At 44.1% G+C, this 24,343-nt stretch overlaps 1 protein-coding gene across 1 annotated transcript in view; it reads right to left on the reverse strand.

Annotated features, from left to right (window-relative positions):
* Nucleotides 1-23,122, reverse strand: part of PDZRN3 (PDZ domain containing ring finger 3) — a 202,920-nt gene extending 179,798 nt beyond the window's left edge. Inside the window, exons 1-3 of the mRNA XM_073351133.1 lie at nucleotides 22,192-23,122; nucleotides 12,253-12,339; nucleotides 10,936-11,043 (exon numbers count right to left, since the gene is read on the reverse strand). Coding sequence (XP_073207234.1) covers nucleotides 10,936-11,043; nucleotides 12,253-12,339; nucleotides 22,192-22,908 — 912 coding nt within the window. The 5' untranslated portion in view covers nucleotides 22,909-23,122. The remainder of the gene's footprint in view (nucleotides 1-10,935; nucleotides 11,044-12,252; nucleotides 12,340-22,191) is intronic.
* Nucleotides 23,123-24,343: the final 1,221 nt, after the last annotated feature.

The following is a 24,343-nucleotide window of genomic DNA, read 5'->3' on the forward strand; positions in this document are numbered from 1 at the left end:
ACCCACGAGGGAGATATTTATAAGCTTCTATGGATCCAAAATGCCCACAATGTGCACAGTGTCAACATGCTGTCGATTTTTATTAAATGGGCAGAGAATGGAACGTTGCCGGTGTACGAAAGGGGACTCATCACTGCTTCAGAAGTTACAGCATGAAATATACTTACAGTTGGGGAACTCCAGTCTCATAGTTGGAGAGAGGAATTTAATAATACAGTGAGCCCAACAGAAGGGCATTATTTTCTTTCTTTGCAGTACTTTTTTATTTTCCTCTTCTCAAGTTGATTTTTTCTGTTTGTTTGAGGTAAGAACTGTAGTACTACTTAAGATATTATATTACAACTCTCTCTTTTTTTTTTTTTTTAAATGTTGACCAGCACTCCATTTGGCTTCTCTCTTTGATTCCCCATCTCCCTGCCCCAACTTAGACTGCAACACTAAATCCTTCAAGCTAGAGAATAAATTTATTTTTGGGGGGGGGGGGGGGAGGAGGGAGAGAAGAAATAGAGTGAGAACCAAGGCCTCATGTTTTCATCTGGACTTATAGAGTTTTCCCTTAAATTTGTTACTTTTCTCTTTCATCAGTTGCCAAGTTGCCCCATCCTGCCTTTAGCACAGACAGGAACATGCTGCTCCTTTCTGAGACATCATTAATAGACCTGGGCAAATGTCTCTACAACTTTCCTGCGAATATGCACAAAAATAAAGAGTTGAATGTGCTTCCGCTGTGTTAACAGCCCTTTGGTGTTCACTCCTCACAAACAGGCTTAGTGTGCTTGAGTGTCCTGGCAGGAACATTCACCCAAACAGCCAATTTTAAGGAAAAGTCTGAAAACATTCCTAAGAAACACACTTGTAAGCACACATATCCACACAGGAACTCTAGTTTCAAGAGCTGAGCTCCTCCATTCATGGAACAGAAACAATACAATGGGACTTAATCAAAACTAAACAGTTACAATTTTAAATTTCAACTAGTGAATACTTGCAATGAATTTCTCATGAATAATTTACAGAGCAAGGTGTATTTGTAAAAGTAATGGGTGAATAATTTCAAATTAATTAAAGAGCCCTTCCAAGAAAACAGTAAAATTCTCATAGGCAATTTGCAAACTGAAGGCTGAATTCCCCTAATACATTATTTTATTCATTGCTGATTATTTGCAAAGCAACAGAGCTGGATTCTGATATCCTTGCTCATGTTAAGTAGAACCTTACTCCATGACTGGTGACAAAAATGGGCCTCCTGGAGTACGGGTGACAGATGCTAACTCTTAGTCATTGCTGGTAGCTTTTGTACATTGCATTGTGCTAGGGTTGCTCTACTGGCGATTTATTCAGCCCCTTCAACTTGGAGAATAAGGGTCAGATTAGTTAGCGGTTGGTTGATTAGTTAGTAGTTAGCCCTGCACAGTTCTGCAAGGGGAGGAGAGGGTGCAAGAAGTTCTTTTATTGCTCTCTGCACACAATTCCATCACTGACTGTCCTGTGCTAGTCTATAGCTGGGACCCGGCTCCTTATCAAGAAAATGGTGCGTGAGAGGGCTCATGGCCACGTCCTGCCTGCTCTTCTAGCAGAGCAGAGCTTGCATGGGGAAGCACCTACAGCACCTTGGAAAAAGATGGCAGAGCAAAAGGTTTTGATGACATATCTTTCATTGGAGTTCACCAGTCTGAGGTGAGGAGTGAAATTCCAGTTGATCAACTCCCAGCCACAGCTGCAGTAAGACATAAGTACGATAGGATTGTGCATAGAGCCCTAGATCCTGGAGTTATACGAGTACCTCAGAATCTCAGCTCTCATTTAAAATATAATCCCTCATAATTGCAGAGTAAATCTTAAAACCGTGAACAAAGTGTAACGGAGCAGAGACACAGATTGACACAATAGCTCTGAGGGGCGTGGACTGCCCCAGCTCCAAGACCCACTGCTTTGGGGACCCTTGTCAACACTGCCCCAGGAAGGGAGAGGAGTACAGCAGGACCAGCCTGCTCTCCCCAATAGATGCACACTTGCCACTGGGGTAAGTGCAGGGCATCCCCCTGCTGCAGCTCTCAAGGGGAAGGGATCTGTGCTGCTGTTCCTGGGCAGGAATCGTGGGATCAGAGCCGCAGAGGCACCAAGGTGCTTTAGGCCCCTGCTCCTAGCCAGCGGTCATCTTCCAGGATCAGGGACCATTCATAGAGAAACGCCAGCAGTCAGCAAGGAATCCTACCACTCCAGACGAAGGGGAGGAAAGAGGAAACTGTCAACCTCCAAACTGCTATCTTATCCTCACACATGTTAGCAAGAAAACCTGCAACTAATCCAAATATCTGGGCTAGCAAATCACACCCTACACTAGGCAACCAGGTGAAACCCCTTTTAGCTCATTATAAAATTAAAAGAGCCCTTGCCTCCCAATCCTAGCTGTAGATGTTCCTCAGCATGCACATTTTATTAATACAGAACTGAGTATCATGCACTTGTGATCTTTCCTTCTGGTGAGTGATCCATCCGTGGGTGTCTGATGCAGCGTCCGCTGTGTTAATTTGGCTTTGGAGCACGTCCACAGGCTACACAGTTAACACAGCTGCCAAATTCCGTTTACTCCATGACGTACTCTACGTAAGATGAGAAATGGCACTGCTATTGGAACAGGCCCTACGGGCCAACTCTACCCCTAGTCTCACCGAAGAACAAACGACCAAATATATCTACAAAAACACAGGACGGTTCGCTAAAATGTGTGAATACGCTTATGTGAAGACTGGTGATGAAAACCACTCAAGACATAATAAAAAATCAGTCCATAATTCATAGTAAATGAGTGTCCTTTGGGGGACGAATCAATCAAATCATTTCTGCACTAAGGCACATCCCTGGCTCCTGAAACAACAAGCGCTCCAACAGACAGCATGATACATGGGGCATCTCCTCAGCTGGGATACGTTCTCCTAGCTCTAGTGAAGCCAGTGGGGTTCCGACAATTGACACCAGCTGAGGATCGGCCCCCAATATGTTTAAAAGTATGCTGATGGGAAGTATTTATTTGTAGGGGATTTAATAAGCCTCCTACTTCCTACGCTAGTACAGAAGCTAAATAAACGGACTCACTAGCTACAGTCAGCAGAGAATGTCATATTTAATCTATAATCCTTCAAAGCAGATGTGTTTAAAAAATTAAAGTAAATTTGGCCTCTACCTAGTTGAGGAAAGATCACATGCTCATCTATGGAATGTGAGCAGGCCCTTATTCAGAGATGTAATTAGCTGCCATTTTGCTTCCATAACAAAAGCATACTATCTGATTATGGATAACTTCTAGGTGTCCCTACAGTGCCTACTTTCATCTCTTTCTTACACAGGATCCAAAACTGCTTCTATTGAAATAAGGGCAAAACTCCCATTGACTTAAAGGGGGAAGGAACCAGGCCTCTTATGTGCATGTGTTTGTGAATGCGTATGTAACACAATCTCTTGCTACAGAACATGTTTAATGGAGCACTAGTGGTTTACTGTATTAAGTACATTAAACTATAATTGCTCTAATTGCAGTTTGCCTTGTATTTATAAACCACAGAAGTTTATGGTGTGAGCAAACAGAAGGCACAGCGGTCCTGCCATTAGTGTTACTTCCTAACTTTGCAAGTAAATGTGGAAGACCTGGAAGCAGATTTAGGCCAGCCATTGAAATTTACTTTAGAAGCAGATTTCTAGATAGAGGCAGTTATGGGTAAAATGACCACAGGACAGGGATCCAGGAACTCAAACTTCAAAAACATACATAAGAACGGCCATACTGAGTCAGGCCAATGGTCCATCTAGCCCAATATCCTGTCTTCCGATAACGGCCAATGCCAGGTGCTTCAGAAGAAATGAACAGAACAGGCAAACATCAAGTGATACATCCCCTGTCGTCCACTCCCAGCTTCTGGCAATCAGAGGCTAGGGACACCCAGACCATGGGGTTGCATCCCTGACTACCTTGGCAAATAGCCACTGATGGATCTATCCTCCATGACACTGACTTCTTCCAGGAGTCATTTCCCTCTCCACCTCAGGTTCCCTCCCATCTGTAAAATGGGGATAATATTTACCCTACAGGGACAATGTAAGAATTATTAACTAGTTAATGTTTGCAATACAATTTGAAGATGTAAAGTGGTATGTATGCACCAATTATTATTTTTGAACAGATACTGTAAAACAAAACACTGAATGGCATTTTGCAAGGGGATGGGACCTGTATTTTCTTTATGTGTCTGTTATGTGTAGTGTTAAACTCCTGAAACTTGCAGCATTCATCTAGGGCAGAGGTGGGCAAACTATGGTCCGCAGGCCACATCCAGCCCGTGGGACTGTCCTGCCCAGCCCCTGAGCTCCTGGCCCTGGAGGCTATCCCCTGGCCCCTCCCCTGCTGTCCCCTCTCACCCGCAACCATGCCGGCAGCACTCTGGGCGGCGGGGCTGCACGCTCATGCAGGGCAGTGTATCTGGCTCCGGCATGGCTCCCAGACATGCTGCTCTGAGCAGCATGGTAAGGGGGCCGGGAGGTTGGATAAGGGGCAGGGGACTTGGGGGCAGTCAGGGAGCAGGGGAAGGTTGGATAGGGGGTGGGGTCCTGGGGGGGGGGCAGTCAGGGGACGGGGAACAGGGTCGGTTGGATAAGGCAGAGGTTCGGGGCGGGGGCAGTCAGGGGACAGGGAGCAGGGTGGGTGGGTTAGATAGGGGGTGGAGTCCTAGGGGGTGGTTAGGGGCGGGGGTCCTGGGAGGGGGCGGTCAGGGGACAAGGAGTCGGGGGGGTTCGATGGCTGGAGGGGTTCTGAAGCGGGCGGAAAGTGGGAGGGGGCGGATAGGGAGCGTGGGACAGGCTGTTTGGGGAGGCACAGCCTTCCCTACCTGGCCCTCCATATAGTTTCGCATCCCGATGTGGCCCTCGGGCCAAAACGTTTGCCCACCCCTGATCTAGGGGATAGGTCCTTAGCAGTAGGGATGTGTACTTCATGGCATGCTGTTTCCTTACTACTGTTGGGCTAAATAATTAAGGCATTGCTCGTGTCCGTGATACACAAGCAGTTAAGAAATAATTTTCTAAGGTTACTGAAAAAAATGATTTGCTTGTTTTGCATTTAACTTTTTAAAACTGGTGAGAGAGGAAATCCAAACCCAACCTACATAAGGAAACCAAGCTTAAAATGATCTGAGACATTTTTCAAAATCTTATCTTGGTATGAAACTGTCACGGAACAGCATTTGAAAGCAAATATCAACATAACAATAATTTACTATCCGTTATAAATAAATGCCACTATATTTGTCTCCACATCTTAAAAAACACATAATCCCTGCTCAGCAATTTGAAGCTTTTTGACAGTTTTGAAAATGAAAAATGGCACTCCTTTATTAACAGGCTCTTCAGAATGCATTTACAAGAAGACATGCAGAAAGGAAAGGTTCCAAAAGAAAGCCGTGCAATTCACTTTTGATATAAACTGTAAATTCTCTGTGATCAGAACTGTAATTAATTCTGGAGTTGCTGTGCGTGCCAGTTTATGCTTTTGGATTGTTTATCACACTGAAATGAGAGTTCTTTTTAAAGGATTCAGTTTAAGATCATGCCAGCAATGTATATAAAGCTCTCAGTTTTAAATGAGCAAATACATAATATTCTAGACTCTCGATACTTGGGTTACCATCTCTCCTCTGTGTTCTCCCTAGGCAAATGTCACCAGCTGAGATGTAAAAAGAAAAGGAGTACTTGTGGCACCTTAGAGACTAACCAATTTATTTGAGCATGAGCTTTCGTGAGCTACAGCTCACTTCATCAGATGTTTACCGTGGAAACTGCAGCAGACTTTATATACACTCAGAAATCATGAAACAATACCTCCTCCCACCCCACTGTCCTGCTGGTAATAGCTTATCTAAAGTGATCAACAGGTGGGCCATTTCCAGCACAAATCCAGCTTTAGATAAGCTATTACCAGCAGGACAGTGGGGTGGGAGGAGGTATTGTTTCATGATTTCTGAGTGTATATAAAGTCTGCTGCAGTTTCCACGGTAAACATCTGATGAAGTGAGCTGTAGCTCACGAAAGCTCATGCTCAAATAAATTGGTTAGTCTCTAAGGTGCCACAAGTACTCCTTTTCTTTTTGCGAATACAGACTAACACGGCTGTTCCTCTGAAATCTGACAGCTGAGATGTGTCTGCTCTCTGTTCTTAGGTTCCATTTAGATCCTACTGCTGTGCCCTCTCTGTTTGCAGAATCCATCTACAAATCTACCTCCCTAAAGACAACCACCAATGCTAGTCTGTAGCTACCTGCAAAGGCTTTGTATTTGGGTCAATTCAAATATGTTATTCTGTTTTCATTAGCTCTCCCTTATCTATTCTCTTTCCCCCCCTTTCATTTTGACTGTTTTTTCCTCTGGCATGTTTGACCAAGTTTATTTAATAAATATTCTGTGTTATCAGAGCATTCTATGCACAGCCAAGAATGATACAGAAGGGATAGATTTTTGCCACTCCACTTTGAATAGGACCTTACTCCACAAGCAGTCACTATGAAAACTATGAGAATAATTGCAGGATACGGTACTACTTAGTGTCAGTAATGCTGGTGAAATTGAGCCTCAAATAAACAAAATAAATGTTTAGAATCATCAATGGAAGATAACTTCAAACAATTACCTTATGGCTATGCCACCGACTCTTGCTTTGTTAGGTCCAAGTTTTTACTGGCTATACACAGTTGTTAAAAATTAAACAACTTCAGCTTTGCAACATGATCTAAATATTCATCTCAAGGTGTTTAGATTGTGTAAACTAAATATGAAGGTGATAAACATGGTTCAGATGCTTTGATAATAAGTATCCTCTACCCCCTTCTGTATTAGGGCTATCACAACGTACGAAACATAGCTTACACAGAAAGCACGTATCTTAGCTTTGAAGCGTCAAACATTTGTTTAGGTTGAACACCCACAGGAAGCAAAGATGATAAAGCACAGGGACCATTTTGCTGTGTGAACACAAAGCAATGTCAATGATTTGGAAACTGTGTGCTAAATTTTGCCTAGAGGTGTGCAGACACTTAATGGCACATGAATTAGTAATTCAGGTGTACTGTTGTCAGCACAGCTGGTACACTGTAGGGCTAAGTGGTGCTTTTACAGTCTGCCCTATGGAAGGGGTGACACACAGATGCGGTGCCCCAGGAGCAGACCAGAGAGTCTCCTGCTCTTCCCTTGTTCTAGGTAGGAAGTTAGTTGCTTCATCCCTTCTGTGGAGCAGCTTACTCCCCTTATGCATCTACGCAGCTGCTCCAGCACACAACCATGTGTGTGGGGTGACCAGGGCTCCTTTCTTGCCCAATTATTCGTAGCAGTAAGTATCAGGAAAGTAGCTCTTCCCACGCCAGCTGGAGTCGCAATCTGAGCGGGTCCAAGCAGGGGAGCACTGAGGGCCTTATTCTCTGTGCGGCCAAGTAAGGGCAGCAACAAGCTGGCCTGTACGGATCCTGCACAGCAACACAGACACCAAGGGCCAGATATCCCTACTCACCTTGAGTAGTACCTTACTCCTGGAGTAGTCCTACTGAAGTCAGTGATGCTATTTGTGGAATAGAGTACTATTCAAGGTGAATAAGAGTACCAGAATTTGGCCCTAGTCTGTGCACACGAATAAAAGCTGGAATAAGTCGGGGGAAGACTGGAAACCAGCTACTGAGGGAGACAGCTAGCAAGTGAACAGAGAAAGGACAAGGGGGACTCCATGGCCCCACTTTCAGCAGGTTGCACATATCTAAATTCTGTATTGCATTGCTATCTACATGCCTGGAGCCATGGGGCTTTGGTAGCACATGCGGTGCTCAGAATGTTTCCTCCGGGGATCAAAACCAGAACCTCTTTGGGTGCATCTGGTACGTTATTAGTGCTATATAAGCAATAATACAACAATAAAAACGTGTAGTCTCAGAAGAGGTTGTTAGCCACACCCTAGGCACAGCATAAAAACTCAGAAAGCTAGAGACAAACAGATATTCAGGATGCTTCCCAAATCAACCTGCCACAAGCCTTAGGAGGGAAGTGGAGCTCAGGTAGGAGCGGTGTGTTGAGGGCAAGGGATTCCAGGCAGCACGGCAGCCCCAAGACAGGCTGCTGTAACTTAGGGCCCCAGACCTGTCTAACTTACAGCAGGTACCAGAGAGCAGCCCAGGATCAGGAGTGCACAAAAGTAGCTTAGATCCACACACTGGGCTGTGAGTTCAGAGCTGCACCTCTTAGAGAGACAGCACAGAATCTTACCCCATAAGTCTATTCTACTTTTCTGTTCTCTTCAGCTCCTTCACTACGGTATCTGATGCATCCGATGAAGCGAGCTGTAGCTCACTAAAGCTTAGGCTCAAATAAATGGGTTCGTCTCTAAGGTGACACAAGTCCTCCTGTTCTTTTTGCGGATACAGACTAACGCGGCTGCTGCTCTGAAACCTGGTATCTGAGCACTTACTCTGGCCCATGCTAGCACTGCCAGACTCTAAACACTCAAGCTATGTCTACACTTAAATCACTACAGCATGGACCCTCGCTGCACTGACAGGAGTGGTTCTCCCTGCTCTGTAGTTAATCCTCGTCCCCAAGAGGTGGTAGCTAGATCAAAGGAAGAAATCTTTTGGTGACGTGGTGCAGCCTACACCAGGGGTAAGGCCGCCTTAACTATGTGCTAGGGGATGTCGATTTTTCATATCGCTGAGTCATGTAGCTGGGTTGACCTAACTTTTTAATGTAGGCCTGGCCTCAGAGTATATATACTATACTATAAACAAACAAACAAAGCGTTCTTAACTTGGTCTACCTTTAACCCACATTAGCTAACTCAAGTTACAACAGCAGTGGAGACATTGAAGAACTTGCGCAGCTAGTTAGCAGCTCAAGTTCCAAGTCTACAGGGCAGCCTGGGGTTGAACTGAGATAAAAACTGTGTTGTTGTTATCATCACTTTTATTTGAACCCAAATTAGCTCCCTGGAGCTATTTATTTATTTAGCAGTGTAGACACACCATCAGAAGTGGGCATACTCCTCTGCCCTCCAGGAGAGGACGCCATGGAATGAATGAGGCAAGGGTTCTATAGAAAAAAAAATCTATGTGATCATGTAATTAAATTTTATATCATAATTCATATGCACAAAGAGGCTGAATTAAGGTTGCATACGCCACATTGATGTTGGCGTTTCTTGACTCCTGAGTAATTGATTTTGAAACCTTTACACTCCTTTAACAAAGTTTGTGTGTAACTGTATACAGTAGAACCTCAGAGTTACAAACACCTCGGGAGTGGAGGTTGTTCGGAACTCTGAAACTTTTGGAACGCTGGACAAAATGTTATGGTTTTTCTTTCAAAAGTTTACAACTGAACACTGATTTAATACAGGTTTGAAACTTTACTATTACATCTTAATTTAAACAAAACAAGCACAGAAACAGTTTCCTTTCTGTGCCAAATCTTTTTTTTTTAAACTTTCCGTTTTGTTTTTTTTTTAGTAGTTTACATTTAACACAGTGCTGTACTGTACACTCTTTGCTTCTCCCCCTCCACCCTGCCCCGCTGCCTGATTGCATACTTCTGATTCCAAATGAGATGTGTAGATAACCGGTCACTTTGTAACTCTGGTGTTCATAACCCTGAGATTCTACTGTATTTAAGACAGACTTACCTACAGATAGGGTTATTAAAAATGTCATATTATTAAAAAATCCTAACTTTACAATTATATTTTGTTTTACAGGAGAGATTCTATACAGAGAAGATTTATATGGAGTCCTTCTCAGAGTTTTGCAGACACTTTGTAGTTACATCATAAGCGTAACTTAAATCAGGGATAGCACTTCTAAACCACTCCACAACTAAGTTCTTATCTTTTAATGACCATGCTACTGTGATTCTATTCTTCTCCTCCATATTATAGTATATTAATTAATATTTTATACTCCCTAAATTGCAAAAGCAATTTACCATAACAGTGCAGAAAATAGCAAATACACATTGTCCTTTGCCAATAGAAAATCCTTAACAGCTGTTTATTGCTCATTTGCAAAACATAAGAGCAATGGAATTCCATTACTTAGAGAAACTGACTGTTCCATGATATCCTTGGCAACTAAAGCTGTACTTATCTTTTTGAACAATAGACTCTTAAACTTTCCTCCTCATATGAAAATAAAAAGACAGTAAGGACACATTTTTAACTGTAAAATGCTCAGATCTGACTCTCAATAAATTGCTTTCTGTTTCATGAAATCTAACCCTCTTACCCCCCCTCCCCTCTCCAAAAAAATCACTCACTGCAACTTATGAAAAACATTTCAAGCAACCAACTATTTAACAGGAAGGATATTTTAGTGAGGTCAAGACTTTAGGAAAATAAGATGAAATTCAGACTTGCAGTCTGAATAATATTAGGAGTCCAGAATAACATTAGAGAAATTACTTAGGCAAGCTTATAACCATCTGTACCAAAATTCTGGAACAGAAACTTTTGTCTTCTATCTGTTCAAAACATCTTGCTACCCGTGAAATGTCTTAGAAACGAAGCTAAATAAAGTCACGGTTTATACAACAGATATTCCACATGTGGTTTTAACTAAATAACTTACAAGTCTCCAATAGCTTTAAAAAGAAATAACTGCAGCATACCAAATAGATGCTAACTCCTCAAAAAGCCAGGCCATGTACATACCATCCATAATCTGGTTTCTATATTTAGATAAGAGCTCTACCTAAAGCCAGGAAGGTCAGCATTGACTCTAGTCAAACACATTTTAGCAGATATCTCTTCTAGACAACATTTATCATACTACATCTCTCCCAATTCCATACCCCACATTATGCCTTACAGAAGACATGAGATGGAACTTGGCCTATTAAAAAAGACTGGACAGCATGTTCACATACCTCAATAATCCTGTCGTGAATCTGCAGCCCTCCTTCTTTGGCAGCAGGCCCACTGTCAATTATTTTCGATATGAAAATTCCTTCACTAGATGAGCCATCTTGATTGTCCTTTAGGGATGAAAAGAAAAATATATCATTGTACCTTATACTAGTTCTTATACCAGCTTTAATTTGTCTAAGGCTGAACCTTGTCAATGATACAGCACATGAGCTACAAAACGCTCCGTGCCAACCTAAAGTAATTAGTTACTATGGGCTAGATCCTTAAGTGCTGAGTACCTACAACTTCCACTTAAAAATGCAACCAAAATCAGGCTTCTATTTGTTATCTCACTTTACACTGATAGTTACCTAAAGCCAATTCCTGAGAGGAGCTGATCCCCTCCATCATTAATTTGTGTAATAAGTATATAATGCAAGAGAACAAATGGTTACTTTTTTCTATCCAAATTGGAAACTGCAATGGAAAATGAAATAAAACTAACAAGCTATTCTTTATGTCCCAGTGGGCCTGCGCAATCAGCTCCCATAAGTGCCAGCAGCATAGACTGATGATGCAGAAGTGTAGTTAAAATTTGTTAATGGAGGGGGTTTGAGGGGAAACCGCAACCGTAATCTGCCAAGAACAAGCCCAAATTTCTGTTACATTACTGAGAGGCAAAGAAGCTGTTCTATCAAAGTTAAGCTGTTTCCTTTCTGAACTAACAGGACAAATTAAAATCCACCACCTGACCTAATTCGGGTCACATGATGTTGGATCCAGCTGGTCAACATCAAGGGGGAAAAAATAGTAATAAGCGTTCCTGTAAGAAGTTAAGTCCTGGGCACTTGCACAGGCAAACCTTCCACTGACATCAAGGAGTTCAGGACTGAGCAGACTGTGGGTTGTTTAAATTATATCCTTTCAGCAGTACAGTGGGCTGTTTAGTGTCTGATGGAAAGGACGGTAAATTTCTGAAGCTCCAACGGCAAATGCAGTTTGAAACAAGTTGTTAAAGGACCCGATCCTGTCAGCACTGAACTCATGGGAATACAAGAGTGTGGTCTGCAGGAATGGGCCTTATGCGCTTCAGCATTGTTTATGAAATCCAGATGTGACAGCATATCCACATCACTTAAGTGTAACTAGCTGTGATCATGGATGAAAAACAGTGATATGGGGAAAAAGGAGACACTCCATGTCAGTTTGAATATAAGGCATGTATACATTGAAACCATCTCCTACAGAGCCAAATATGTAGTCAGCAGCATTTCTTTCTCCGAACATTGATCTGCATGCTCTCCCTAACAAGAAAAGGCAAACACATTTTAACGTACCATACATGGCCGGCCACCAATAATATTAAATCCAAGAGACCCAGAGTCACGATGAAGGACAAGAGTCAGTGCTTTAGTCTCTTCACCCTAGGAAGAACAGGTAAAAGCATTCAAAACATGTGCATATAGGCAGATGCTAAGATGAGTCATGCTTCCATCTAAATATTTAGTTTGCTGATGAATTCCAGGGGAAGCTGTTTATGGCCAGATTTTCCAGAGTGCTCAAGACCCAGCACTCCCATTGTTCCCACATTCCATCTATTCCATTGTTCTCAATAGGAACTGCTGAGTGCTGAGCTCTTTTGAAAATCCAGAATTTAAGATGTATGCATCATTTTATTTTGCAAGCTAGAGCAATGAGAACCCTTTGCTGTGTAACGTGGCTCAGGTCCACAGCCATAGCCTAATGGAATAAAAAAAAATGTCCATATGCTATGTAGTAATTATAGCTATCTGATGTGATCAGATTTGGTGTGTGGTATGTAAAAATCTTCAGGGTCACCTATCGTCTGATACCTGCCCCCTCGGATTCTTTTGTGATTGATTCTTGGGACGGCATTTTTATGTTGCCACTCTTTATCTTGCTCATTACATTACGTTGTCCTGAACTATGAGTGATCCAAAGCAACAGCAGACATGAAGTGTTATGAAACAGCAAGTCTCTTGTGACTATAGCAGGTAAAACTGAGAAAAAGCATCAGACTCCTAACTGTTGTTCAAAGTGAGTATTGCAGAGAGTAATTCCTTTGAGATTCTAATTATTTCAGATCCTGTCTATAAAGGCTTGACAGTGATAATAATAGAAAACCTCCTTCACTGAGAATTCCAACTCCCAAAATAGAAAACCGTACAGTAGCATGTCTCTGATTAGACCGGTAGGAATAATATATTTTATGTAGAATGTGCAATAGAGAAGAGGTGAAGGAGATACTCCACTTTAACATGATCTGTTGTCCTGTCCCGTGTCCCAAGGTTGCTCCCAAACTTAGGAATGTCATTGGCTTATATAATAACATCCTTTCCAAGGAGAAGTTGAAACATTGTGATACCTCTTAGTTGTGTCAAATTATATGGAAGGCAAAATTAGATGCCTACACTGATAATGACGAATTTGAATCTTCAGAATCCACTAATTTCAGTCTCAGTCAAGTAGCAGTTAATAATAGCACCTTAGGGGTATGAGGGGGGAAGCCCCCCACTTGTCTTTCTTAAGGGTTTCAGAGATGAGACTGTGCAGATATTCAGAGTGATATGGTGCGTGTCTAAGTATAGATAAGTTCTTATCAGAACTTGAACATTGCTACCTGCAGATTTCTTGCTTTAACTAAAAGATGAAAAAGTTATGAACACATAAGAATTTGAGGAAGTTACCTTACAAGTCTAGTTTTCATAACCAATTAATGACATAAATTAAAACAGTTACTTAGCAACTCAATGCAGATGTTTTTAGTTTGTGTATTTTTCTTTTCACATATCAATTTAAAGAGGTCAATCAAATGTCTAAATGTCAAAGCAATCCGATATCGCTGAATCACTCTTGCAGGGAAAAAAGCGTCGGGGCCAAATTTTCGGTTGCTGTAAACTGACAGAGCTCCACTAACTCAGCAGTGTGACAAAGGGACTCCAGCAGCGTACCCCTTTGGTGTTTTCCCACAGCTGCCCAATAGCACCCCGTTAGTGGAACTGCATCAACATACATCCGCTGAGGATTTGGCCTATAATGTTCCTCAGGTGTATGTGCTCATTTTCTTTCCTGCAAATCACATAAGTAGATTGAGACCTGATCCCAGGAGGTATTGAGCATTCACAGCTCCCATTGATTAAAAGTGGATTTGCACACATGCAGCATTAATCAGAATCAGGCTTGCAGGGAGGAATGAAACACTAGGTGTTTTCCTAGAAATCTTCAAACCCAGACATGAGATAATATTTCAAGGAGAAAACTTTCCAGTCCCGTGAGACCACTTTTAAGGTCTGGTAAGTTCAATATTTGAAAGACAGGTATGCCATTGTCACAAAAGCAGTTTACCCCTCCTTTCTTTTATACTACTTTATGGAGGGAAATCGACAAGGTCAATCAAGAAACAATGACCATACTGCTCTCAGAATGGTTGCTGTAATTAAAACTGAATTAAGTACTTTCATTACAACTCCTGATTTTGGGGTGGACATTATACTTTTAATACCAAGGAGAAAGGTGTCCACTGTTGTTTTTCTCTCCCCCTCCCCCCCGCATCTACAGTTTGAGCTAAGCATGCAGGAGGATTTTAGAGCAAGCTGAAAAATTGTTTTAAAAAAAATGAATTTTTTCCAACTTTGTCATGAAAAATATCCTTGGTAATTTTTAAATAACTCCAACCAATTCCAATCTGAATCTGAATCCTTCCTGCACCATCAGACGTCACTTACAAGGTCTGCCATCCCTGTTGTCACTCAAGGCTGCTCTTTGCATGTCCTCGTTGCTGTGTCCCATAAATTTTCCCTCTCTCAGTCGTGTTTGACAGAGGGCCTCCGGCAGCGTACCCCTTTGGTGTTTTCCTCCAGCTGCCCAGTAGCACGCCTGCCGTGGCACATTCTCTGGCTTCATTCTTAAAATATGTTCCAAATATTTCTGTCTTCTTGTGTGTATAACTTTGGATGTAAGGAGTTGTTGAACTGTTGACCAGCTCTAATGGCTTTGCATATTTTGTCCACCATTTTTACTGCAGCCGAGTGGTATTATAGTAAAGAATTGCATATGGCAATGCAAAGTGATTATTCCACCATATGTGCTAAAATACGTAGGCACAAGGGACCTTGTAGTGTGGTGCTTTTATATTTTGTTACTTTTGCAGATTCATATCTGGGGTGGGGAGGCTTTAAAAATCTTTTTATGTACATTAATGAAGCCACAAAGATAATGATTCTTGTAGGGCTTGGTGACTCTCTTCTTCCCTGAAATGTCTTATGTTCCAGTGAACCAAACATTATACAGTGAAATGACTGGAGGTGTAATGGCCAGCATCCCAGCCCTGCCCATATCATCTGGTTCTGCAGCAAACCTGATGGTTCCTGGCATGCTGTATTCCTACACCTGAGGGCTTGTCTACACTGTGAAGTTGTCGACAAAACTTTTGTCTTTTTGTACTTAAAAAAGTCCCCCCGTGAAAGACAAAAGTTTTGCCGACACAAGTGGCAGTGTAAACGTGGCTTTGTTGGCAGGAGCGCGCTCCTGCTGACAAAGCTAACGCCACTTGTGGGGCTGGAAGTATTTTGTCAGCAAAAGCACCAAAGTATCAACAAAGCATTTACACATGCTGACGTTTAGTGACAAGGCTGTGTCAACCCAGCCTTGTCACTAAAAGCTGCGTGGTGTAGACAAGCCCTGTGTAAAGCTCTTAAACATAATTCTGGAAATTACTGTACCTCCCACCTGAATATTTTGGAGCTAATAAACTGTCTCCTGCATTCTATTCTATATACTAGAAGCTTCCTCATTTCTCTAGTGATACTGTAGCTAAGACATTTCTTACCAACGAGAGAAACTCTACTCCTCCTGATAGAGGAATACAGGCTAACAAAACTATGCCAAATTGTATAGTCAGGGACATATTCTAAGAAAAATAATCTGCTTTTACAGCAGAACCTCAGAGTTATGAGCATCTCGGGAATGGAGGTTGTTCGTAACTCTGAAATGTTCGTAACTGAACAAAACATTATGGTTCTTTCAAAAGTTTACAACTGAACATGGACTTAATACAGCTTTGAAACTTTACTATGCAGAAGAAAAATACTGCTTTCCCTTTATTTTTTAGTAGTTTACATTTAACACAGTACTGTACTGTTTTTGCTTTTGCTTTGTATCTGCTGCTGCCTGATTGCGTACTTTCAGTTCCAAAGGAGGTGTGTGGTTGACTGGTCAGTTTGTAACTTTGGTGTTCGTAACTCTGAGGTTCAACTCTAGTTTTCAGCAGTTTGGTTGCCTTTTATAAAATTAAAATTCTTGAGGATACTGCCTTCATAAAGACCCCAGCACTATGGACCAGGTCCTCCACTAGTGCAAACTGACAACTTCCTTGATTTGACTGGATCTACGCTGAGGATCTGTCACATATCCATTTTACCTACCTATGGACTCCCTCTCACTGCAGTATCAACGCAGGTTTGAATCCAGTAAAATAAAAAGGGCATAGGAGTTAACACAAGGGACCTCTGTTCTCATCTTTCTGGATATTGGCTACTTGTACATTTTAAAAATGTAACCCTCTGTGTTTCTGTTAGCGTGTGGCTTTTACGCTGGGCTCTGAAGAAGGTCAAACTTCAGCACAGCCTCTGGTTCGCAGGGGGTTCCGTGGCCTAGGACCCAGCTCCAAAAACGCCGTGTTAATTCATCCTTGCTCATTTCTTCCCAACGGCTTCAACATAAACCATGTGCCTATATGCAAGGGCAGAATGCGACCAACCTTATCAATAGGTTTGAATGATGTTATGTTTCAGTGAAGAACAAGCACAGTTTAAATAGCCTGAGGTTTTCCTTTTAGATGTATTCAGACTTTGATGTATTCAGACTGACTTTCTTTATCAAATGAAATATTCATTTTGGGTGAAACATCACCACCTCCCCTTCAAATACACACGCACACAAAAGCCCTCGCCTCTCGCCACCTCAATCCTCATTGCCGGCCTCTCCAAATGCAAGGCACACTTCTTAGAGCTTGTTTTCAATAATAAAAACACACAGCACAGCAGACATGAAATAAATAAATACATATTTAAAAAAACGCTCACACTTTCTCCACAAGGACGAAAAAGGAGAGGAGGGAGGGAGAACACATGCAAGTCATGTAACTTAATGCGCATCTGGAATGTGCTCAAACACTATGTAGATCAGATGGTATTATAAGAATCTGTATAAAATCGAATAAAACACCTGATTAATTGGGTTTTGTGCAGAGATTTCTGCTGGGATTATATGTATGAAGGGGGATGGAATTCCCTTTTCCTCAGTGGATGGACAGTCCACAGCCATATTTCCTCCCATGCAGGTTTTTGAGCTACTAGATCTACATAATTGCAGTGGCTCTGTTCCCAGTGCACAGTCCACTCCCCTGCCCATATGACATTCTATTCAGACCCCTTCCACAGCACAAGGATCATTCTTTGCACAGCTGGCCTGTTTTTGATCCCTTAGTGCAAACCCATCATGATGGTCAGTTGGTATAGAAGTCCTTGTGGGCATCCTCAAACCACCATTTAATTTCCCCATTGATTCATACTTTGAATAGAATGGTGAGAGGCATCTCTTCTATCTAGAGTGGTTCTACATCTCTACCGATGAGCGATAATTCAGTCTGGAAAGCCAGAACATTTATTTTTGCCTAACCTGCACAGAGAACTCAGGCCATTGTAAAATAAATAGATGGAACAAATATAATGCGCACAAACACATTAACACATTAAGTTCATTAATGACCATTCTATTTGAGTAATAACCTTGACCAAGCAACTGCAGTTTATAGCAAACATTTGAGGTATAAATAATAATAATAATGATAATGACAATGCATATTTTGACTGGGCACAGCTATTTCTGAACCTGGAATCAAATGAAGAAGTCAATTATTCTATATTGTAATACTCCTAAACCAGGTGTTCTGGGACCAGAAAGTGTCTGTCAAATATATGTGCCTTGCTTGGTGTTTATAGCCTCCATCCTGTGCTGCACATATTATGCTGGCATCATTGTCTGAATAAATAATCCAGGACTAAAAAAAATCTAGAAGCAAGCCACATCCCAAATTGGTGCAAAATCTCTTGTAGTAGGTGATCACCTTGTCAACATGGTCTTTTTCAAAAATCTCTAGTGCACAAAGAAGCATGTTTCCTGATTGTACTTGTTTTGACGCTGGGCAGACTGAAACTGTTAACACTGGAGAGTTGCCCAAAATGCCGTGAAAGACATGTAATTGACTGACCTCTAGACCACAAGTTTGTGGTGACACAACACCTTTTGGCTTTCTGCACGTTACGCACTGCTTCAGAAAACTGCATAACAGCCTTTTTGTAGCGGGGCTGAAAATGAACCCAGTCATGTTAGTCAGCTGCATCCAGAGATTTGATAAAAGTATTGCTGGAAATTACACACTGTGGACATTATCATCTATTTGTAACAGGACTGTGACATTTCACTCCATATTCTTTATGAAAATACGCTTATGATATGAATATGACATCACTGAGATGTATTTTACGCAAGATGGGTCTTATAAGATATCATTGGAAAGGTTATAATTTACAGAATGTGATTATCCAATTTGTATGCCTGTATCATTTCTGTACCTGAAGTTAGGAATATTGACTACATACCTGTATTTCAATTATGATACTCTGGGTGACGCCCACTGCTAACACTTCAGGTACAACAATGGAAAAGCCAGACAGGGCGGATGGCCCATCGGCAAGGACAATGGACTGTGAAAAGGCTTGGCCTTCCTGTGGACAGTCCATACCGCCACTGACTCATGGCTGCTGTGATATTACCGAGTCAGGTGGTCTTGTCACCTGATACTAAACATTACCTGGGACTTCTTGTAACTTTCCACTGGAAGGGAAGGGGAGTGATGTAAATTATGTAAATCCTATTGTAACCTTATGTAAATCCTATTGTAAACCTTATGTAAATCCTATTTAAGGGGGGGAAGGAAGGCAAACTAGACTCCTCCTCTCCATGGACTGTCTGCCCCAGAAGAAAGACTGCCAAAGCCACCAGACTGTGACAGGGGTCTGGCCTGAAAATAAATATAACTGGAACTCTGAACCACAGAAACTTTGCAACCTGGCTAAAATAACATTTAGGGTAAGAAATTACATTTTGTAACCTGTTTCCTAAGTATACTGAGTTTAGCTTGCATGTTTGGTTTCAATTGCTTAGTAATCTCTTATATTCACTTAAAATCCACCTTTGGTAGTTAATCAACTTATATCTTGTTTACAATATAACCCAGTTTATGCAATTTCTAACGGGAGGGGGGGTGGAGAAGTTGTGCATATCTCCCACCACATTGAGGGAGGGGGCGAATTTCATATAACCTTTGGGTTTGTACCCATTAAAGGGAGTGGACATCAGAGTGTTGGAGTTGAATCTTTCCAGAGTGGATCTCCATCTCTCTGTGCAGTTGGGTGTGGCCCTGCCTGTCTGCTTGACCGAAAGAGGCTTGTAAACCTAGCCCAGCAAGGCCAGGTAAAGGGGACCCAGGCTGGCAGAATAGGCTGACCCAGCACATCAGGTGACACCCCAAAAGGCCCCATCACAAGTACCTTTTCATAAAACTGCATCCCTAAATAATGCAACAGCAAAGTTATCAGCAGAGTGAGAGAAATTAAGAAGTACCGATAAGGCAGCAAAGATGTGGTTTTGGATCAGATTTAAGATGATGCTGATGTGGTACAGAGATACAAAAAGACAATTCCAGATGGTGGGAGCTGTAGAGAAGGATTTCACATCAACTACAGAGCAAGAGGGGGGACCAGATGAGTGGAGGGAGCAGAGCAAGAGGGGGGACCAGATAAGTGGAGGGAGCAGGGTCAGGTGCGGAATGAGAGAAATGGGGGGAGGGGGAAGAGATCTATGAGTTAGGGGTTATGGTTGAGTAAATCCAAAGAATGCTTTAAAAAAGAGGCAGTTTTGATCTGACTTGGATCCACTGAGTGTGGGGTCTGTGATTTCTTTTACCAGTTTCATTTCGTTATTAGCCTGCATTGTCTTCAAATACCATCTACAGACTTAAAAAAGCACTTCCCCTATTGAGATGTTGTTGTTGTTTTCATCTGACAAACAGTGATCTTTTTTCTTCCCGTTAATTTCTAATTGGGTAGAAGATTATAAAAAAGTTTTGTTTTGTTTACATTGCTGTTTGAACATTAGCAGCAGCAACAAAGATGTCAGTGCAGCTCTCTGAACAGAGCTTGACAAGTTTGCTGTTGCATCTGTGGATGTAGTAAGTTGTGAAAAGCCCAAGATGTGTTCTCAGTGCTTTCATCGTGAAGTTAATTGGCTTCTTGGTGCTCCCCTCATGTGGAAGTATTGTTCTGATTAATAGTTTGGGGTCACTGAAACCCTGTGCTGTATAACTCTGCTTCCTGAAGAATCTGCTTCTGGTCATCTTGATTTTATCAGCAGCCCATTCCAGGTAGTTCAAAGTCAAGATAAATTTAAATTAGGTAAATCCAACTTTTGAAAACCCTATTATAGATGGTTCAGAGAAAAGAAAGCTCAAAGTCAATGGCCCGTACGTGGACATACAGTAGAAAGTCCACAGTATTTGGCTTCACATCATGGAAAGTTCATTCCTAGCGGCTACTGATTGTGCGCAGTTTATTTGAGGTGTGTCTGTGTTGTGTAAGGGCTAATCCCAGTGACATCATACTGTGGAAAGCCATATTATGGAAAAACCATTCTGAATGATTTAAGGTTATGGAATGCTGGATCTGGAAAGCGCTGGGTCGCCAAAAGTCTTTTGCAAATGACTCTGTTTAGTGTTATGCCCAGCAAGTGGACTTCTGGTGATTCGCTATCATTGAGAGTCTGGAAAATCCCATTTGTGGTGTTTACAGGGTTCTTCGGGAAGTGGAATGAGAAAAGGGATTGTGACCTGGATACATGATCATCCCTATCTTCAGATACTACTGGACTGGTCCCATTAGAAATACATAGAAACAAACTGGTAGTTAAAGAGCAGAGCTCAACATCATATTTCAAATGACTTTTTTTTTGTTGTTACGCTCACTTATCAAAGCAATTACTTAATGACAAGCATAACATTCCTGACTCTCTCTAGCACCCTACATGTCAGTTCCCCAAAACACATCAAATAGCACACGTAACTCCGTCATTCCCCAGGTTTCAGTGAAAAGCATTACCTCCCAAAACCCTAACATAATAAAACACAGAGATGGTAGGAAACAATAAACGAGCTTAAAAAGAAACTGTGCGCAAACTATGTGGTGTGGGGAATGTCCCAGAAATGAGTGTCACTTTAACATAATCCATGACGAGAACTTGAAGCACTTTTTCAAAATCACAGAGACAAACACGTTTCTGAGTAGCAGCCGTGTTAGTTTGTATTCACAAAAATTAAAGGAGGACTTGTGGCACCTTAGAGACTAACAAATTTATTTGAGCATAAGCTTTCGTGAGCTACAGCTCACTTCATCGAATGCATCCTCACAAAAGCTTATGCTCAAATAAATTTGCTAGTCTCTAAGGTGCCACAAGTCCTCCTTTTCTTTTTGAGAGAGAAACACGGGAACAATATATATATATATATATTTTTTTTTTCCCCCTGGATTCTGATAACTCCCTCTTTCTTCTCTAAGGCCTGTTTCTTCAGTTGGTGGGGAGCAGCTAAGCCGTAAATATTTGCCCTTCACCCAGACCTGCCAGCTGGCTGAGGCTGCAGCTGACAGGCAAGGCGGTGGGTGAGGAAGGGGGAGAGGAAATAGGTCTCAAAGAAAAAAAGAAAACCTGATTACTTACCAGACCTGCCTCAAGGGGGAAAGAGAAGAAAAGTGCTTTCAACAGGGTGCCAGACTCACACACCCCCCCTCCACCCCCACCGGGGAGCCCCGAAGACTGGCACTTGGATGCTTCCCCCCCCCCCAAGGGACTTTTCCCCCACTAGTGTGTCTGCCCCAAGGCTGTGGCTCAACCCCAGGGTGAGGGATAAAACAAGCTGCCCACCTGACACCTCCCCAGTGGGGGGGGACGGGGGACGACACACACTCCCAGTCCAACTCAGCCCCCTGTGGGGGTGAAAGTCGGCGCGGGGGGGAAAGGGGGGGAAGGGGAAACGGAAGAGGGGAAGAGAGGGGCCAGGGAGCAGAGAGAGAGAGAGGAGCCCCTGGGGGCGCCGACTCCCTGGCCGAGCCAGCGGGGCCGCCCCCACCCCACCGCCGCTTTACCTGGCAGGGCGGCGCGGCCAGGCTGCGGCTGAGCGAGTCGAGGCGGGCGCTGTACTCGGTGAACTTCTTCTGGTAGCGCAGCGCTGTCATCTGCAGCTCCAGCTGCACGGCCGAGAGCTGGGCCAGCAGCGACTTCTCCCGCTTGCCGGCCCGCAGCGCCTCCTTCTTCAGCTCCTTCTCCAGCCCGCCGACCTTCGCCTGCAGGCAGCGGTTGCGGCCCTGGAGGGCTTCCAGGCAGCAGTGGCCGCCGGCGCGCAGCTCCCGGTGGGTCAGCACCAAGCCGCAGCCCTGCTGGCAGACGCCCCCCGGCCGGGCCTCGCAGCTCTCCCGCATGTGGGCGTCCACGTCGCGCAGGTTCAGCACCGCGCCGCAGCCCGGGTGGCGGCAGCGGGCAGGCGAGTAGTCGCACCGCTCGGCGTGGGCGCCCAGCTGCTGCAGCTTCACCACCCGCCCGCAGCCCCGGGCGCGGTGCTCGCACTTGATGTCCAGCTTGAGGATGAGGCTCTTGAGCGGCAGGACGTGGTTGAGCTCCTTGGTGGAGATGCGCCGGCAGCGCACCGGGCAGCTGCCCTGCTGCACCACCCAGGGCAGCACGCAGCCCGCGCAGAACACATGGCCGCAGGGGGTGGTCAGCGGGTCCTCCAGGACTTTGTTGCACAGGTTGCACTTGAAGTCGGGGTCCACCTCCCCGCTGAAGCGGTCCAGCTCGAACCCCATGCTCCCAAAGCCGCCCGCAATGTGGGGCTGGGGCTGGGGGGGGGAGTTCACACCAGCCGCCCTCCCCCCCCGACAAGGGGCTTCAGAGGGAAGCCCGCCCGGCAGAGATCCTCGGCAAGGATGGCCACCGCGCTCCGGGTTCCCCGGCGGCTCATCGGGGGCAGCCCGGACTGGCTGGCTGCAGGCTGTCGACTGCCTCCACGAGTTGCCGGAGACTTCCTCGCGAAGGGCTTGGGAGGAATCCTCGCTACCGCATTGACTCGAGTGAATGCGCACGGCTTCGCGGCGCGCGAGGTCTGCCCCAGATCTTCCTTGGTCAGGGCTGGCAGCGGGTGCGATCGTGGGTGGGGAAAGACCCTGTGGCCCCAGCTTTTAGCAGGGGGAGAGGGGGCAACAGTATCTTTGTTGCCCTCCACACACACTAGTTTCCAGCTGCCTGGAGAGGGGAGGGAAGCAGCAGCAGAATGGGGGCCAGAGGACAGTGCTTGTGTCCCCCCCCCCCCGTGTTTTCTGGAAACTGGAAAACTGCTCTGTGTTCACCAGATATGGGGGCAGGTCCAAGGGGGGCTTCTCGAGGAGTGGTACTGTGGAGAACTCAGGGTGGGGTGCTTGGGGATGGGGCAGGTGATAGGGGGACTTGGGAATCTGGGGGGACTGGCTCCAGGTCATGAGGGGACTTTAGGGAGGGAACGTGAGGGGAACAAACGTGATGGGGGCCCAGGTAGGTAGAAGAAGGGATATGGGGGAGAGAAGCGGGGTCCTGGGGTGGACTTTGAGGAGGAGTGACAGGGAGGGTTGAAGGTTCTAGGAGAACTAAAGAGGGGGAAGGGAACCGAATGGGAACAGTTACAAGAGAGAAACTGAAGGGATTCGAAAGGTGTGAGTTAGAGGCAGGCTTGTGTGGGCAGGAAAAGTCACAGAGAGGGGTGTGTAGTAGCCAGGTTCTGGGGAGATCCTGGGGAGGGGAGCTGGGTGTGAGGGACAGGCACCAGCAGGGCACTTAGGCAAGGGCTGTTTGTGGGGGAGACATAACCGGAGGTGGGAGGAGACACAATTTAGAGAGGGCAGGTACCTGAGTGGGTGAAGTGGGAGTGCAGGAGTTGGAGGCTGGGTTAAAAAGATTGAGGTGTGTAGAATATATCAGGGCAGGACTTGTTGGAGGACAGGTGCTGGAGTGGGGGCTAGGGGAAGCAAACTGATATGGGCGGTGTTGGGGAAGAGAGTGTGAAAGAGACTTGCTAGACTTGGGGTTGATGGGGGAAGCTGGAGCACTCATGTTAGAAAACCTAATTTTGATCTCTCCAAGAGATGAGTACAAACAGCACAATCCAACGGTACACTTCATATCTTTATAAAAAGGCATGTATTTTCTATGTTTGTGTGGTCTATTAATGTCCTATTAATGTCAATGGGAGTTATGTGTGTATAGGCCCAG

This window comes from Lepidochelys kempii, chromosome 7 (genome assembly GCF_965140265.1).
Source record: "Lepidochelys kempii isolate rLepKem1 chromosome 7, rLepKem1.hap2, whole genome shotgun sequence".
NCBI classification, from domain to species: domain Eukaryota; kingdom Metazoa; phylum Chordata; order Testudines; family Cheloniidae; genus Lepidochelys; species Lepidochelys kempii.